This window comes from Haliaeetus albicilla, chromosome 12 (assembly GCF_947461875.1).
Source record: "Haliaeetus albicilla chromosome 12, bHalAlb1.1, whole genome shotgun sequence".
Classification (NCBI taxonomy): domain Eukaryota; kingdom Metazoa; phylum Chordata; class Aves; order Accipitriformes; family Accipitridae; genus Haliaeetus; species Haliaeetus albicilla.
Genome location: NC_091494.1, coordinates 22,340,257 through 22,357,787, shown reverse-complemented (window position 1 = coordinate 22,357,787; position 17,531 = coordinate 22,340,257). Strand labels below are relative to the sequence as shown.

Sequence of the window (17,531 nt, the reverse complement as noted above, 5' to 3'; positions counted from 1 at the left end):
ATTTATTCATAACAATGTCTGGAATCAGAAAGAGATAAACAACAAGAAAATAAAATCAAACTAAGTAAAAAGTGAGGGTTTTCCTTTATTTTGGTTATTTTGGTTACATTAATGAGATTAGCCAGCCTAGGAAATTAAAACCAAGATCCTTAGAGATCTTTCTTTAATGAGGGGTCAGGGAAGAGCCTCTTGGTTCAAGTTTATTTCACTGAACTTATGGCCTGTTAAGTTTATATGTAAGTTAAGATATATACATTGCATTCCAGCTATTGGAAGATTGTCAAATTGGTCCGCGTGGATGATAATTTTCAACCCAAAAGGGTGTGTGTCTGGGGTTGTCGTCTTTGTCCTTTAAGACACATACGTTCAGACCCCAAAGCCTAACAGCCCACCACATGTCTAATGGGGTGTCTCTATACAGTTTTCTGGTGGCTGCTACTTCTTCTTTATCCCTAACCCCAAAAGAGGTTAATCAAAACAAAACCAACTACAACAACACAAGTTTTGGGTTCTATATTTATGTACGTACAACAGTTTTAGGGTAAAAGATTTCAAATCCTTTTAGGCTGCAGACACTGAAGAAATAGCTGTTTGCTGGCATGCTGACTGGTCTAATTTTTCCCTCATGTTTTTATCTAACATATTTTACATTTCCTGTGCCAAGTAAAATACAGTTAAGACCCTCAAGCTATAAAGCTTAAAATTGAAAAAACAGGGGAAAAAATATTACAACAGTTTTCTATCTTTTGGGGTAATCTGCTGGGAGTAGGTCAGGGGAATAAATCTGCATGTTATTTCTAAAGGGGTAACTATCACAGACAAAGGCTATGGGGGAAGATCCTAAAACAAAGGGGGGGTGGCATGCCAAAAAAAAATTTTAAAAATCTGTTGTTTTATATTGTAGCTAAATTAAATGGTCATTTTTATCTCTAATGTTTTGGTTGTTTATCAGCAGGGTTATAGTTTTGGAATTACTCTCATACAGAAAGTTATGATCTATTTGCAGAGAAGGCAGGCATTATGCAAGTTAAAAGCCTGATCTTATAGTAAATAATTCTTCCAAAAAGTGTCAGAAAAAAATATCTGTGCTATTAAAAGGAGGCAAAAATGTAGGTTAATTTTATTTATTCTGGATAAGGTGAACACCTTAAAAGGGTCATGAAAAAATTTATCATTGGCTATGCTTATAAATGTCCACTTACTTTGGAGATATATTTGTTAACATTGTGAGAAACAGTAGCAGTGAGGGTCAGATGGTGACGTAATTGTACAGCGAGTAGGAAGACTATTTGGTGGAAGCGTTCTTTAACTTTGGGCCCTCAACAGAGGGTTACAATTGGTAGCAAATGGGAGGCATAAACGATATGTTTAAACTACTTTAATGACTTCCTCCTTCACGTTCATAGTGTATATTAGAGCTATGTGAGTAAAGGAAAACGGGCTCTCTAATAAAGCAAGTATGTTTGATTAGACTTAATTCAGTATTCGGTAGCAGGAGGATCGCACATAAGGTTACTTTCCTAGCAGTCTCTAGCTATGGCATGAAAAAATAAATTAAAAATCAGGTTGCAGTAAACCCACCAAAATGAGAAATAGATGCTTGTACACACTAACACTGCAAAACTGTCCATTACACCCTTTTCCAAAACCTCTGGTCCTAAAGAAATGTTTCCAGACTAAAAAAAAGCAGAAGGGGCAAAAAAATTAAATTAAAAAAAAATTAAAATAAAAAAAATCCTAGTGAACCCAGATCACAAAACCAGAAATCTAAAACCACCTATGAAGCGCATATAAACCAGTAAGATGACATCCTTTAAGGCAAAGAACTTCAGATTAGTCTCTTTCCTTACGCTGTACATGGGATTCCCTACCAGAGCCCTGTGCCGGAGCCCAGAAGGTCTCTTTATCTACCTGAGACCCATTTCCCACAGTCAAGAGGAGAGCAAAAATTGCAATTGAACCCCAGCCCTCCCCACACCTGACACACACAGTGGACACCAAGAACAGTGAGAGTGATTACAACACACTTAAACACAATTTCAGCAGGTTCATAATCTGCAGTGTGACAAAATTGCTGCATTACAGAACAAATGCACGAAGATGACTGGGAGACTCGCTGTAATTGTACCATAAATATGTTACTATTGTAAGCTAGCTACAACAGCAGCAACACAAAAAAATCCTAAGTATTGCCAGCATGACTATGTAATAGAGATTTTCCACTAGCAGACCTATAGCATCTTGCTTTCCAAAATACAGAACAATCTAAAAAAAAAGTTGCAAGACTCTCGCAATTTCAGGCAGCTGTTCGGGTAAAACTAAAGCCAGAAGATTGTTTATTTTAATAAAGCTATTATATGTGCAGCTCCAAATTAGGAATGGCAGGAGACTAGGGGATGCCTAAACCATCACCACCTGTTTGCCCTGAAAATCAATTAAAGTCACACTATCACAGCAATCCCTTCTTAGCTAATAAAAGTTATACAGCTTCAACATGCAACTTTAGGTGCTTTGTGGGAATGTGCCTGAAATCTAAATCCTTAGTCTCACATTACTTTGATACTAAACACAACTCTGAACTAACCACTGTAAACCTTGCCTTTTGGGGGTTAGGGAAGGTGTTAAGGAAAAAGAGATCCCAAACTGCTGTTTTGATGCAGTGGATTGAACTAATATTCAGTAAATTCTAACAATCCAGCCAAGAACATTATATAGAGTTTTAAGTAGGAAAAACTGAAGTCCTTTATGACACATGCCTGTTCAACATATTCTGTGCTGCAGAACAGATCCAACTTTACAAGTTGAAAGCAAGGGCAGTAGAGACATCCCAAGTGTTTTAGTAATTAAACGAATATGCATAATGAACCATATGCCCAAAGGGCCTGTTCTTCATGTGGGCCAGATTTTTGTTTGAATTTTTAATTTTTATATACAGATGAAACATTTCATGTAATATAGCAACAGTGCAAAGGAACATGCTATGCAGGAAGGGAAGGAGGAACTACCCACGTGAGAACGATCAGAATACACTTGATGAATTCTGCTCCTCAATTTCCGATTCAGAGCCAAGAGGGCTTTTTTTAAAGGAAAAAAAAAGAAAAAAAAAATTCCTTTTCTGCTTTGAACAGCTGTATTAGTCATCTGCTCAGAGTCTAGAAAAGGGGCATTAAATATATGTATATTTATATAGGTCATATTTATACATTTATATGTGTGAAATGGATTGTATACACCAACAACATTTAGATGCTGCAAGACTAGCAAAAACACAGACACTATCTCAGATTAAAAAGCTTCTGATCCACCAGAAAAAATAATTACAGGACAGCTCTCTGTTCGGCAGGACCTGTTGTGTTGCATGAGCTGCAGGGAAACAGGGCACGCTCACATCTGTTTGTGAAACAGGAATGGTCATTTTTAAAAAGATGGGTCAAATTCCACTCTCGTTACAATAATGTTACCCTACTGTCAACGTTAGGATACCATGGCCTTGTTGCAGAAACATTAAGTCTTCTAAATTCTCTCAGGGTTGAACTGTGCCTCTCCTTTCTCAATAACATTCACCCTTTTTCATCTCTTGCTCTTAAAGTGCTTTTCCAAGCAAAGGAAGCATCCTTTGCAAACATAAGCCACTACAACAGGTTAGTCTTCTAAACCAGTAAAAAAACTATTTGGTGCTTCAAAGTGATTTTCAAATAGCTAGATTACACAATAACAATCTGGTTCTTTTAAGTGGTTCTGATCCATTGGACAAATTTCTATTTTGCTTTGTAAAACCAGTGACAGGGTCAGGTACTTGCCAGTGTGGATATGCTGGTTAAGCAGCATAAAAACTTTCCTGCCCGAGCTTTACCAGATTTCTGAGTCATTTTTTTTGTCCATGATTTAGGCTCTGTGAACCAAATCCTTGTCAGACTTAGCGAGGGAAAGGAAAATTTGGGGGTAAATAGCAAGGAGTGCCTCACAGTAGCTCAGACTTAGCGCTGCCCTTAGATAAATAAGCAGTACGACATCCAACAGCAGTGCCTGTTACATGCACCGGCTCAGTACCACAGAGATGAGGTGGGGACACACCAGCCGTGCTATAAGGGATGCAGACAATAATGTGATCCACTTCAGAATTAAAAGGGTGACTTTTCATCAAACTCAGCCAGTTAAACTTTTCATGGGACTTTGGGAGTTCCCATCACCAAATGTAAATGGCATGGCACATAAGAGCGATCTGGTCACCAACCCTTAAAGTATTTAAAAGCTGAAATAATGTAGTTGTAAAATAATGGCATTCGTTGCTCTCAGTCCTAATTCAGGGTTCATGCTTTTGACATTGCCTGGTTTACGTGATCTAGTGGTCTCCGCGGAAAGACAGATAAACTTCAACGGCTGTCAGAAGACAAAAATTGACAAGGAGCATCACCTTTCCTGACTGTTTAAATCCTTTAAGGAAGTGTTGGAGCAATTAGAGAGGGAGTCTAATCTTTGCAGAGTGCATTAACACTCTCCGACCTCCCAGACAATAGATCAGACCTCAGACACATAATGCTTCCCTAAGGCTTTTTAACCAGAGCATTTGATCTCATAGTCACTCTGTATGCATTACTATAGGTATCAGTGTGTAAGACAGTATTCGCTGGGCACTAAAGGACCGCTATCTCTGCTAGTATTCATACAACTTTGAAAATACAAAGCAGGAAAGCCATTGCAATGCATGCTGCTACAGAAGTACTACTTCCCAGGAAAAAAAAAAAAAAGAAAAAAATTAAAACAAGCCAGAGTAGGTCTGCAAAATGTCTTCATTTTTATTAATCTCATACTTCCTTTCTACTGCCACTGTTTATTTCCCAGCTTTGGAATATAAATCTATTTTTTAAAAAGCACAGATTAATTTTTTATTCATAGAAAATGTTGTCTAATAATAATTTCAAAATATTTCATTTCTTAACCCCCGTAGAGGGACTTGAGGGAGAGGGAATTAGGAAGACAGGTCCAGTTTATTAAGGAAATTGAAATATATCATTGCAAGCAATTTTCCCTAATGTGTACAGGGAAGTATCTGGGGAAGTTTTCTTAACTGCTAGAACAAGTCATCATCTAATTCCTGATGGGCATGTGCAGTAAAAAAAACCAAAACAAAACACCAAAAACCCCTGCTAATATCACTGTTACCAATTATGCATTTCTCATTTAATATTCTAAACATTTTAAGAAAATTTGCTTAGCGCATTTTTTTAAATGGAATTAGACTTCCTTGCTACGATGTTTTGACAGAGGCCACATCTGAACAGTTCTCATATGGACAATGCATAATGGGTTTTTAAGACCAGCTAACTGGATTCCCACCCACTGCTAAATAACGGGTGCTGCATTCTCACTAAGCAGTGTGGGGTTTTTCCCCCTATGCAATGTATTTGAAGTACAGCACTAGCTAACAATACTTGATATGAATCTATTAACTGTGTACTATACTTTGTATTTTATACTTTGTATTAGCTGCAGGATTTTGTTTTACTTTTCCAGACCTACAAAAAGTGCCTGTTGTGAAGTGCCTGCATTACAAATAGTTTTTGCTGCTGTTTAAATGTGTATCTCAAATTTGTCAAGCCGAGTGCATCACAGATGACAAAAAGGTCACATATACCTAGTATATTTAAAAACAAACAAGCCTTCAAAGTCAAAGTGTAATGCAGTTATTTCTAATCTGAACAAACAATAGACTACAGCTAATGAAAGTTGACAATTGGCTTTGATACAGAGCTGTGCAGCTCCTCTCTTCCATTAAAAGATGAAAGCTGAAGGAAAGCACAGAAGACGGTGACTTCTCCCAAAAAGCAAGTAGAAAGTTCTGAACCTGAGCTAGCAGAGTAGATAAGGCTGTTTCAGTGGAGAGTTTTGCTCACATATGACACTCATCTTTCAGTAAACATGCTGACTTTACATGGATAATGTTGAGGCTAAAATAAATCAGCATATTAGACTAGTACAAAACACTACATGTTTTACATATTTATTAACACTTCTCAAAATCACAGCACTGCTTTTAATTAAAGCAAAAAAACGCACCTGAAACCAAGCTAAGCTTGACTACAGTGTGGATGTCACAATTAAGACTAATAGATATAATTTTCATGAAGTCGTAGGGGAAGTGATCAAAACTCTGTTGATGGTATTGGTAGCAGTGTAATCCTTACTGTAGCAGTAGTCAAGTGTATTAATAATTAATAGTACAGATTTTTTAAAAAACAGATTTCTGGGACTTTGCAGTCATCCCATCGCTCCAGGTTTATTTCCTAATGAATGCTTAAAAAAAAAAAAAAAAGAAGGAAGGAACATATCCTGATTTAGGGTATTTTTATTATTATTGCTATCCTTAAACAACCCCAGAACTTCCTGGTTGCTTAAGACTAAGCTCTAACAAAGCACATCTTACTTGCTAGTGAAGAAAAGTAAAAGAGAGCAGGCTTTTAAAAGAAAGTATTTGCTCTGTAGCTTCTATACTAATCCCCTTTTATTTCAGATCTTGTAAAGGATCCAACTCTTTCTTATTTAAAAAAAAAAAAAAAAACACAACAAAAAAACACACAGGAAAAAAAACCCACAAGAAGTAGAATGCTGTAAGAGAAACCCCTCAAGGTGCATCTGTCTCCATCATAAAACCAAAATGTTGCATTACCTTCAAATAGGAAATTTCTTCCAGTTGTCAAGATTTCTGCAACTAGTGTTAGATTAGCACTGAGAGAACGGGTGAATTAAATTAAAAATAAAACATTTCAAGCAAGAGAAAGAAAACCTGCCAGAAAAATCTGACAAAAGCCTGAATGCCAGGGCTGGATCATTTGTGAGGGTCCATCGCCACCTACAGGATTTTCCTCCTTTTCAGGAAACCTGCTACTCCTACTCAGGACTTGCCCTAAAATGAGGATGGACATTTTTTTTTAACTGATGTTAAATAAAATAGGCTTGCCAAAGTTAATGGAGTTACAGTGATTTAAACCACCTACAGACATGTCACTACTTATTCCCTTATTTAGAAAAAAACAAAAACAATGACAACTTCCTCTATATTTCAAGGGAATGCACTGTTCTAAGATTACATCTATGTTAAAAATAAAGGATTTGCCTTTTTAGAAATTGAAAAAAAAAAGGAGAAAAACCACAAAATACTGCTAGGGTTGCTCTACCAATGACAAGGGAGATAATAGTCAACATCTACAATCTTCCTGTAAAACTAAGTGCTCTAAGGTACTTTCTAAGAGGTGCCAGGTCAAAGTAATGTGAATAATGAGACAAAACCAAGCATATCCTGACTGAAAGAAAATCAATATACCTAGGGTTCTGGGGAAAAAAGAGCACACTAAGTAAGTAGAAGAATTTTTACTTTTAACGACAATTTCACTTCCTAATACATACCTTTTTCATAACAGATACTGTGGGTTTCCTACCTTTTTTTTTTTTTTTTTGGCTGAGCTGTATGCCTTTTTCCATACAGCTTGCATAGTGCAAATCCATGCCAATCTTTGGGAATTTTACCCATAAGCTTCTCAAATTGTGGTATTTCCAATAATGGTGGGTAAGTAGCTTCTCTCTCACACTCCTGTTTAATGAGTCTCACACAGATGCAGCATTCATTAAATTTAGAATACTAATTTCATCTTTGTTTATGCAATTTCTAATCTATGAATAAAGTAAACTTTCAGGAAAGGCAACAGGCAAATTGGGAAAATAAAAATGACAGGATCATGATATGGAATATTGTCTCTTTATGACCAGACAAGCTAGCAAATGGTTACAAATAAATTCTTCCTGCTTTTCAACCTACCAGTCAATTGATAAGAATTACAAATTACTGCTTTCTCACAAATTCAGAAGATGCTCAACAAATTTAGTCTGAAGTTCCTCTAAAGAATCTAAAACTGCAGAGAAAGACACCACAAGAAGAAAGTCAGCTTTCAGACAGTGTGCACCTCAGTCTTTTCCACATTTTTTGTGGCAAATTCTTAACATCGGGATGTAGGTTTATAAAGGTAACAGTAAGAATCATGAGCTAAATTCACCTTTGGAATATTCAAGTTTTGCAGTTCCACTGAGAGTAAAGGAACCAGTGCTGCCTTTGAGGATAGTGAATTTGATCTTTTACAAAACAGTTAAATAATAGTCAAAAAAAACCCAAACCATAATTAAATGCTAATCTGCGATTAGTCCCACGGCTAGGAGAACACAGCATATCTGATAACGAGTGGTTCAAAACAGGAGTTCAGCAATGTTAAATATACAAATAAAACCAGCAACAGGCAAGAGCATAATTTTACTCTGCCGGACAAAGCAAAATAAATACAAGATATGCATAAATAAATAGAAAATGTACAAGTCGGCTTAAGATCAACAATAATCTCTTACAAAACTTCAGAACACCAAAAGACTCAAGCCGTTATATATTAGAAAAAAAAAAAAAAAGAAAAGGGCTTCATAAATTAAATCGCTAAAGTACAAAACAATATAACAAACTCCAGCCAGACCACAAAGAGGGTTCGCTCTTCATAAACATCAGATCAGGCAGCTAAAATTATTACCAAAGCTCTCTTGTAACTGTCACCTGTGGTGGGTATAATTACAGGCTACTGCTGCAAGCACGCCCACGTCATATGGCAATAAAAGGACCTACAGCTTGCCAAGACCAGGCAGACAATGGAGAACATACACCACCTGACGAGAGCCCAAAAAGATCAGCCAGGGAGACTAATAAAAATGACAGCTTCGAAACAAATGACAAAGCTTCAACCACAAAAAAAAAAAAAAAAAGGCAATATCAAATTAGCTGGAAATGCAAGCGCTGAGCAGAGTTCTCCAACAGGTCACAACTCGAGCAGAAAGGCAGTCGGAACTGTTTGTGGATGCATTTAGCTCAGGTTTTAGCTATAAAGAGCCCTTTTTCTTTTCTTTTTTTTTAATTAGATAAAATGTTTGCACATTTGGGCTTGGTTTTGTGGGCTGTCGTTAGATAGCCAAACAGACGAAAACTAGGTATTTCTAATCCAGTTCTGGAGACAGACAGATAGCTAGATAGATACATGTATCTTAACACAGGCACCTTCTAGGGCTACATCTATTTACTATAACAAAGCTGAATATCTTTCTCATTGCCTTAATTCTCTACTGGATGCCTGCATACACATTCCTGCTGACCAGCTGTACAGAGGCTTATCCTCCGGCAGGACTGGGCTTTTACCTGAATACTTTGACTATATCGTTTAACACACACAACCAAGGCATTAAAAAGCTTTATCATCAACTAAAACCAACAAAATGCAATTAAAGAGTGAGAGGCAGTGATTTAGGTCTCTCTTATTACCAGGGCTGAGGGAATCATTTCTATGTGATGCATGCAAGTTTTGAGTACACGGCACAGAAAGCACTACTATTGCTCAAAAATATGAGCATAGCATAGACTTAATTTAAGAGGAAGGTCCCCAACCCCAAAAGCAAGGGACTCTCTACTTAGGGTAAGTGCCTTGTTAAGCAGGCCCATAGGAAATGAGTATTACTTCTCAGACGCAAACTATAGTTTTGTTTTGATTTTGGAACATTTCACTGGTAAAAAGCAAATCCTCAAAACCCCTGAGCTGGAAACATAAGACCATGTATCCTTTTCAAAGTTAAAAGGGATATTTGTACTGGTCTCTGCTCAGCTCCATCTCACCCCGACTCCAAAGCTTCAAACTTTGCGTTTTAAATCTTGTTTATCGTGTTGTCAAGCTTCTAAGTGGTTATTTCCCTATTAACTTTGTCCTTGTTTGTTCTTGCATTTTTGAAAGAGCTGGAAATAACATGTGTTTACTTTGCTGTGTGTCTCTCAGCATCATCAATATCACTGTTGCTATTCCAGGAATTTTAACTGCTGCAGCAAAGCAAAGCCTGGGTTCTCAAGCTTAAATCATATTCCCCTCAACCACAGAAGAATAATACTGGAAATGTAAAAATTGCTGGGAGAAGGGTAAAACCACCACCTTTAATTGTCTAGAGAAGCCTGTTTCTCATCTGAGCAGTTACTTGCATGTGTCAGGTAACGTGCTCTTAACAGCTTTGCATGCACAAATGGTGAATTTTCACAGGCACTGCCATGAGCAGCGTGGAGGAAGCAGGATGTAAACGTTTCCTCCGTCATTAGGAAAATGCTTTTACTGGGACATAATAGCTCGAAATAAAAACATACCTCTGATCCAGCCTTTTCACTGGAGTTCGAGACAATAATTTTAAAGATGTGCCTTTGCCAGGGATTTACAGAGGGAAAGAGGGGAGGAAATGTTAGGGGCTCTGAAGAATTACTTACGAGGTCAAATTCCTGAAACCCTGCCTTTCACTGCTCCTCCAGCACTAGCTCTAGCCTTAAATATGAACAAATTTTTGTACCAGAGTGTTATTTTTCAGCTTCCTTATTTGTCCCTTTGCCGACTGCTTCTTTAAAAGTGTAGCAAACACAAGCTGCAAATGGGCTGAAAAAAAGCCCTTAGCAAAAGCTCTACAGTAAAGCAGAAGTAAAGACCATCTCTTTTGCATTAATACTTTTTTCTCTTTTTTTTTTTTTTTTAAGGCTTTTTCTTTTTCCAAGTTCCCTATTCTGTGTTTGAAGAATACTCATTCTTCTCTCTTTAGGATTACATCTATTCATTTTATTTAGCTTTTTAATGTGGAGACATTTTAATCTACTATTACTTTAATGCTGTTCCCGAATAGTTTGGGAACAATGATTTATATTTCGTCTTCAGCTATGATGATTGGGGGGAAAAGAAAAAGGGTGGGGGGAAGACTATATCCTTCTCATCAGTTACACATGTAGTCATGGGAGGCTGGTTTGTGCTTTGTATCAGGGAACTGCTTGTTCAAAATTAGTGGACAATTCATGAGGAAAATAAGAAAGATTTTAGGGAAGCTCACATGAGAGCACATCTTCCTTCCCCACCCTACAGAAGAGCGAATTATTACCATCTACTGGTAAACCATGAGCAAAGTGTCATTTAAAATTAACCTCTATCTCTACTTGGTTGGCCAGAGGTCCAAGAGATTCTTGTTGACTCAGTCTCTATCCTAAGCTGTTCAGATTTCATAGCTGTTACTGGTCTCCCTTCTCCATAGATTCCTTATGTTCCCCATTAAACTTTTGTCCCAAGAATTTCCCTTTATTGATCTATAAGTCTCCTCGCATCAAAAAAAAAAACCCCCAAAAAAACCAATTTAAAAATTACTGTGTTGCAAAACAATGCATGAGTTAAACTGGATGTTTCACCCATATATTGTCATGTCCAGGGTTGAATTATGCTTAGTACAAACAGGACTGGAACATTTTGTGTTTTCCTTGGGAAAGTCTAACCATAACATGCAGGAGACACTTGTCCACATGCAGAATGAAAGATTTACCCCAAGTAAACTCCAGAAGGCTTAGCTTTTGAGTTAAGAAGCATCTTTCCTGAAGGAAAAGAACATTCCCTCTTACTGATACACAATTAGCAATTTTAGAGTACACTGTCAACAAGCTAATAGCCTTTTGCCTGTAGGTCGCCAGTATAAATATAGCCCAGCTCAACAGGGATTAAAAATCGTTCGCGTCTAATAAGAAGGTTGGTGTCTTCTCTATGAGATGAGTTTACCTGGGCTCAGATCCAGCTCGCATATCCCAAGCTTAAGTGGCAGCACATTAAATGGCACACTCGGCAGAGATGCCCAGAAGTTCAAGGGCTGCAGAGTCTAAACTATCTCTCTGCTGCTGTCCCAGATTAGACTGAAGCAAACTGGCACAGTAACACACATTCATGCAGCCTCACCCAGCTTGCCCTATGAGTCCTCAGGCTTCCAGTTTCCACATCTCAAGAGGCCAGCACCAAAAAAACAGGGCATCCTCCAGCTCTCTCTGGATTTAAAAAGCTTTGGAGATCTTAATGGAGACGGGTGCCAAAATCTCACCTCTGCAGCAAGGAGCTCAAAAGCTTAAGTTTGGGTTTTCTGCTGCATCCACAAACCCTAAGCAGCTCTGCTGGGCATCCAGAAATCCCAGGGCTTCCCTACTCTTGCATCAGCTGGCTTTTTGGGAAGCCCAAACTGCTCCAAAATGATCCCACGCCTGTCATTTTCCCAGCTGCCCACCATTAAACAACTGCAGTCAGTTTGACCAGACACTCCACATTTCGAACACATTATGCTGCGTCACCACATATTCCTTCCTTTCCTCCCGGTACTAACCCATCATAAAATAATTATCAGACACACTGCAATGTCACTGCAAAATAAATAAATACTGCCTGTGCATGCTGCACTCCTTGTCTGGCTGGCCCAGGCTGCCAGCTAGGGCTGAGCCTGAAAAATAGCTCCCACCTGTACCCACCCTGGCAGCAGCCTTGATTAGCAAGAAACCTAAACCTGATATAGTGGGACAGGCTGCCAGTAAAAATGAAGGATGCTGGCATGGGTGAGTGTGCAGGGACCCTGAAGCAAATCAGCAGCGAGCACCGCCAGTAATGCTGGAGGTGCTCTGGTGGCTGGTTTCCCATCGTTTGCCTGATCCTGTCAATGTCTCTTGCAACTATCATGCAAACTTTAAAAAAAAATATATGATAGTAAGAATTCCATTCAATATATCCTTTTAATTTGCACCAGATTATAGTTTTTTTTAATGCAATTACTGTAATTTCATTAAATGACATAATTACCATTAATGCAGAGAAAACTGTCAATAGAAGGTGTAATTATGTTGTATGAAATCACAAGCACAATGTGCAATGATGCATAATTCCTGATGAAAATCATTCTGTGACTAAAATTAACTTTTAAAATATTTTTAAAATACATATTGTGCACTAAGAATGATTCAGTTATTACGGACTTAACTTCCACGACCAGCGAAGAAGGGGGAGCAGACCAGGCAGGGAGTGTTTGCACGCAGAAGGAAGGACCAGAATTTCGGTTTAAAAGTGCATCGGAAAGATAAGAACACAAGTTTTCGTGTGCACGAGTGGGAAAAACAAACAGCTTACAATCACACAGATAAACAAGATGACTTGTGAGCAGACATTCCCCTAGGCACATTTCACCACGCACCTCCAGCTTTTTTGGACATCAGTAAGGCAGCACGGAAGTGGTGTCTCAATTGAGAAAGGTGTGACAAGAGGAAGGAGTTGTAAGGACCAGGCTGAAAACTCAACATTCACCCAGGAAACTGGGAGCAAATTGTCCAGGGTAGGATATAAAGAGTGTCAGGTGCGTGACCCAGGATGTTTTTTATAGAACTTGTGTAACACAATTTGCACCAAACCCTTTGTGCTCAGGGCAAACATCACCAAAAGTGAAATTTTGCTTTTCACCTCACGTCCCTTTCAACTCTCTTTCCAAAACCTCTAAACCTGAAAAATTTCTGATTTTACTTGTGCCTGAGCAGGCCCGATCAGTGTCCTCTGTGCCTATACAATTAACGCAGATTAAAAATTGTCAGATTAAAATCACAGAATGCTGATGAAAAATATGATTTCATTTTTAAAGCACAAAACCCCTAATCTACTCACGAGTTCTTGGCTTATCGCCTCTCACCATTACAAACTAATAAAGAAATTTAGCTTGGGATGATGTATTCTATAAATGAGCAAACGTGGTGATAGCATTTTTCTCATTCACTTGTGTCCTGCCTGTGCTGTCCTCTGTTTCCTCCCTCTTTATCTGTCCCTCTCTTTCTCTCATGCACCCAGAAGTAGCAGCTAATGTCCTTGTCACACACGCAAGCTGTCAGCACTAATGGGGAGGGAGGTGCGCTGTAATGAAGACTAAAACAGGAAGGTGTAAGATACCATGTCCCCGCCCATTGCCATGCTCTGATGATCTCTTACAAATACTTTCTTCTGTCTGGCGGTGGTTTTTGTCTGATTGCTCAAGAAAAGAAGGTTCACATGATTATACTGTCTGCTTGTCTTCATCCTCCTCCCTCCCTTTATTCCCCCTTGAAGGAAGGAGCATGGGCTACCTGTAGAGGGAAACCAAGGGCAATACAACAGGGGAGGGGGCTCCTAAGGGACCACCCAATCTCTGGCATTAAAGCAGTGAAGGTATGTGAAATGTGTAGAATATGGTCACAACAGTTATTGCCAGTGGCCCAAGGGACAACGTCTGGGGGGGGGGGGGGGGGAGGCATTTTATGGTTTGAGGGCCTGGCTGGCACTTAAGTTACCAGCCACAGTTTCACGAACCCACATGAAAAAAAGGGTGAGAAGTTTTGTGCATCTTCCTCGCCTCTAGTGTCCACTGTCAGTCACAAGTCATCAGTAAGGACAAATATGGTACAGGCTAAGCTGATTCAAAGCCACGTACTGAAGATATATTTAGATGTTGTTTGCTGGGGAACGATGATTTTAAAAATGCGATATTTGATACACCTTTTATGTAACCTGCTGAGAGCACATTTCACATACAGATTGGGGCAAGGAGGGATGCTGCGCCTACCACACTGTGTGCATATTTTGGGTTTTTTTTTACTATGAACACACACATTGGAAATAGCAAAAGATACAGAATTAGCACTCCATTTTAAGTGCCAGAGCTGAATTATTTCCATGTGGAAAAAATCAGATTGACTTAAATTTTGGTTTGTAGAAGAAACACCTGCTCTAATTATTCTTGGAGTCATGTATTTTTATTCCTTTCCCACTACCCACTTTCTGTCAGGAAACCAGGATATTATGGTATCCTGCAGAGATGTTAATAATCTGTAACTTGTAGCCTTCTACCTTTGTGCTCACTCTCCTTTTCACTAGGAATCAATTCCTTTTCTGCAGACACGCTTTCCCACCTTCTTATTTTTCTGCCTCTCCAGCACTTCCAAACTTTTCCTAAGTCTAGAAAACTGAACTTTACAGCTGCAACTTCACAAGTACTTTGGTGCAAACTCTCTTAAGAGCAAATCTCTGAAGCATATCCCTAGATTCTTGCTGAACAGTGACAGTAGGACATTGGCACTGGGATTTTACATATGTCGCCCCCTTTCCAGCCCCAGTGTGCCTGACCATCCAATTCCGTTGTGCACAACCGTACAGCTCCCTTGCACAGCCATAGCTGCTTCCACAAAGTACCAGCTGCTCTGCTTTCCACCAGCTCTTGAACCATTAACTTTAGATATGATCTAAATAAGCTTCAAGCAACAGGAAGAAAAAAAAATACAGAGAAAAGTCCCTCCCATCCTACCCACTCTTATGTGCCAGTCATCACTCTAACCTGCAGGGTGAAAGACAGCTCCTCTGTCTTTGCTCTGGAGCTTCTTTCAGTCAGGGATGGTCCACTTTACTCATCTGTAGCAAACACACTGAAGTGTTTTCCTCAAAAGAACCTTTAAGTGACTTGTAATTCACAGACAGTAAAAGGGGGAGAAATCTTGGAGATGCGGCTGTTATTTTGCTTAATAAACACTCAACTCAAAAACTTTCTTTCTGCATGCTGGACCACCACAAAACGATTTTGCAACCTTTAATGGCATGCCAAACATTTCAAGCATGAAGAAAATGTCACACCGCAGAATAAAAAGCAGGCAAAACCTTTTTGTGCTTGAGTGGATTATGAGAAAACTGCAAATGGGGTGTTTACTACCAAGAGGAAAAAGGAGAGAGCTGAAAAGTGGGACAGGCAGGTGGAGAACTTGGCTTTTCGTTTGCAGAGCGCAGCAGAACTCACTGACAAGCCTTTTCCTTTTCTTTTTTTTTTTTTTTTAAAGCAACATATTATTACCATCAAGAAAATAGATTTGCAACAGGCGATGTCAGCAGAGCTGCTCACGTGCCATAAGGACATGGGCATAGCAGGCATTGATAACCTGCAGCAAAGTGCCTCCTTATTGCAATGGAAGACGGAAGGGGCAAGACCCATAAGCTTACTGCATCACCCAAATCAAAGACATCTCCCTGCATCGCCCCCTTGGCCACCACCTCCCTCCTTTCCTACAACCCAGGTGCCATGATTTGTAAAATTAAAAAAAAAAAAAAAAAAATTCAGAGTCATCACACAGTCACAGCCTTTACAGGGTGGCATCACCCACCATGGACATGGGCATCCTCAGTGCTCAGTACAGATTGGTGAACACCTCTGCACGGAGCAAAGAAAGGCTGTGTCTGAAGGTCTAATTTCCATTCCTTATCAGGCCCATTGTGGCCCAAGCTGCCTTGAAACCCACAGCCCTGCAGCTACAAAATACCAATAACAGCAAACGATAAAGGGCTTTACGCCAGTGGAGAGGAAGGCACGGTAACACTCAAGATCTTCTATCACTTAGCCTCATGCAATAAAAGAAGAAATCCACTTACCACAAATGCTATCACGCTCTTTACTGTGGACTCCCAGAGAAAGCAGCTCCGAAGGAATTGTATTGTATTCCATATTGCCATGGTGATTTTTTTCACGCGATCAACATTTCTTGATAAGATCTGATAAATATTGAGTGGGAGGAGGGGAGGAGAAGAGGAGTTTAATCAAACACTCTAATATCCTAGTATTGCTTCAGAAACAGGGATAATTTAAGCTACAAATGCATGCCAGGGCACATATTACAAATAAAGCCTCTATTTCAGAGACACACTCCAGCTCCTATCTGCTTTCTGATTACACCCAAACCTTCCAGATTTTCCTCATCACTTAGAAAAAAAAAAAAATTAAAAAAAAAGGCACGTCTTGATGCCAAAACTAAATAAAACAGTAACACAAACCTACCTCTATTCCCCTTCAATTCTCAGAGTATAGCAATGTCTCAGGAAAAGGGCCAGAGAGAATGTAATCAAAACACTGAACCTCTTCTCTACAGGTTTTGGATTAGTCCATAGAAATAAATAGGAAATTTTAGCCTTATTAGAGGGCACTTTTACTTAAAAAAAGGATAATGGCCATTGTTCTAAAGTCCTATGGACTTTTAAAATAACTAATGTAGACCTGGTTTCTTCCTTCCCAAAGAAGGGAATAAGGCTCTTGTTGAGCTTTAGGTGCTGCGAACTGTGCAACATCCACAGCTATCATTTTCCCCACTCTGAAGCACAAAGCAGAACTGCTGATGCAAACTAGATCAGAAAGCAATTTCGTGTTAACACAAACAAACCTTTTAATACATACAGAAATACACAGAATTTACATGTGTTTGGCATTTTATGCATAAATAGGTTTTGTTCTTGCAACCATGGTACAGCAATTCAAATCTTTCCAAAACAAATGCGAGAGCTTAGCCCAGACACAATTTTCACCTTTTTAGAAAATTTGCGGTTCTCCTCAGTGAAGCGCTTTTCTCGGGGCTTGAATGTTCTAATACTTGCTTTTACCTAAAATAAAAAAAATAAATAAAATTTTTAAAAGATGTCATGTAGTTTTAAGTGCATTATTTCAGGTTGATTCAGAATTTCAGGATCTTTCACTCTTTTCAGCTTCCACATGGCTCAGGAGGAGCTGGTAGGAAAAACATGGATGAGTTAAATTGGGCAAGGCTGGACTCACTTCAGCAATACCAGAGCTGCAGTGCAGCCCACGATGGCCTTAAT

General features: G+C 39.0%; 1 protein-coding gene across 1 annotated transcript in view; it reads right to left on the bottom strand.

The window, feature by feature from the left end:
- Window positions 1-17,531, bottom strand: part of MCTP2 (multiple C2 and transmembrane domain containing 2) — a 106,343-nt gene that overhangs the window by 31,769 nt on the left and 57,043 nt on the right. Inside the window, exons 15-16 of the mRNA XM_069798502.1 lie at window positions 17,241-17,315; window positions 16,317-16,436 (exon numbers count right to left, since the gene is read on the bottom strand). Coding sequence (XP_069654603.1) covers window positions 16,317-16,436; window positions 17,241-17,315 — 195 coding nt within the window. The remainder of the gene's footprint in view (window positions 1-16,316; window positions 16,437-17,240; window positions 17,316-17,531) is intronic.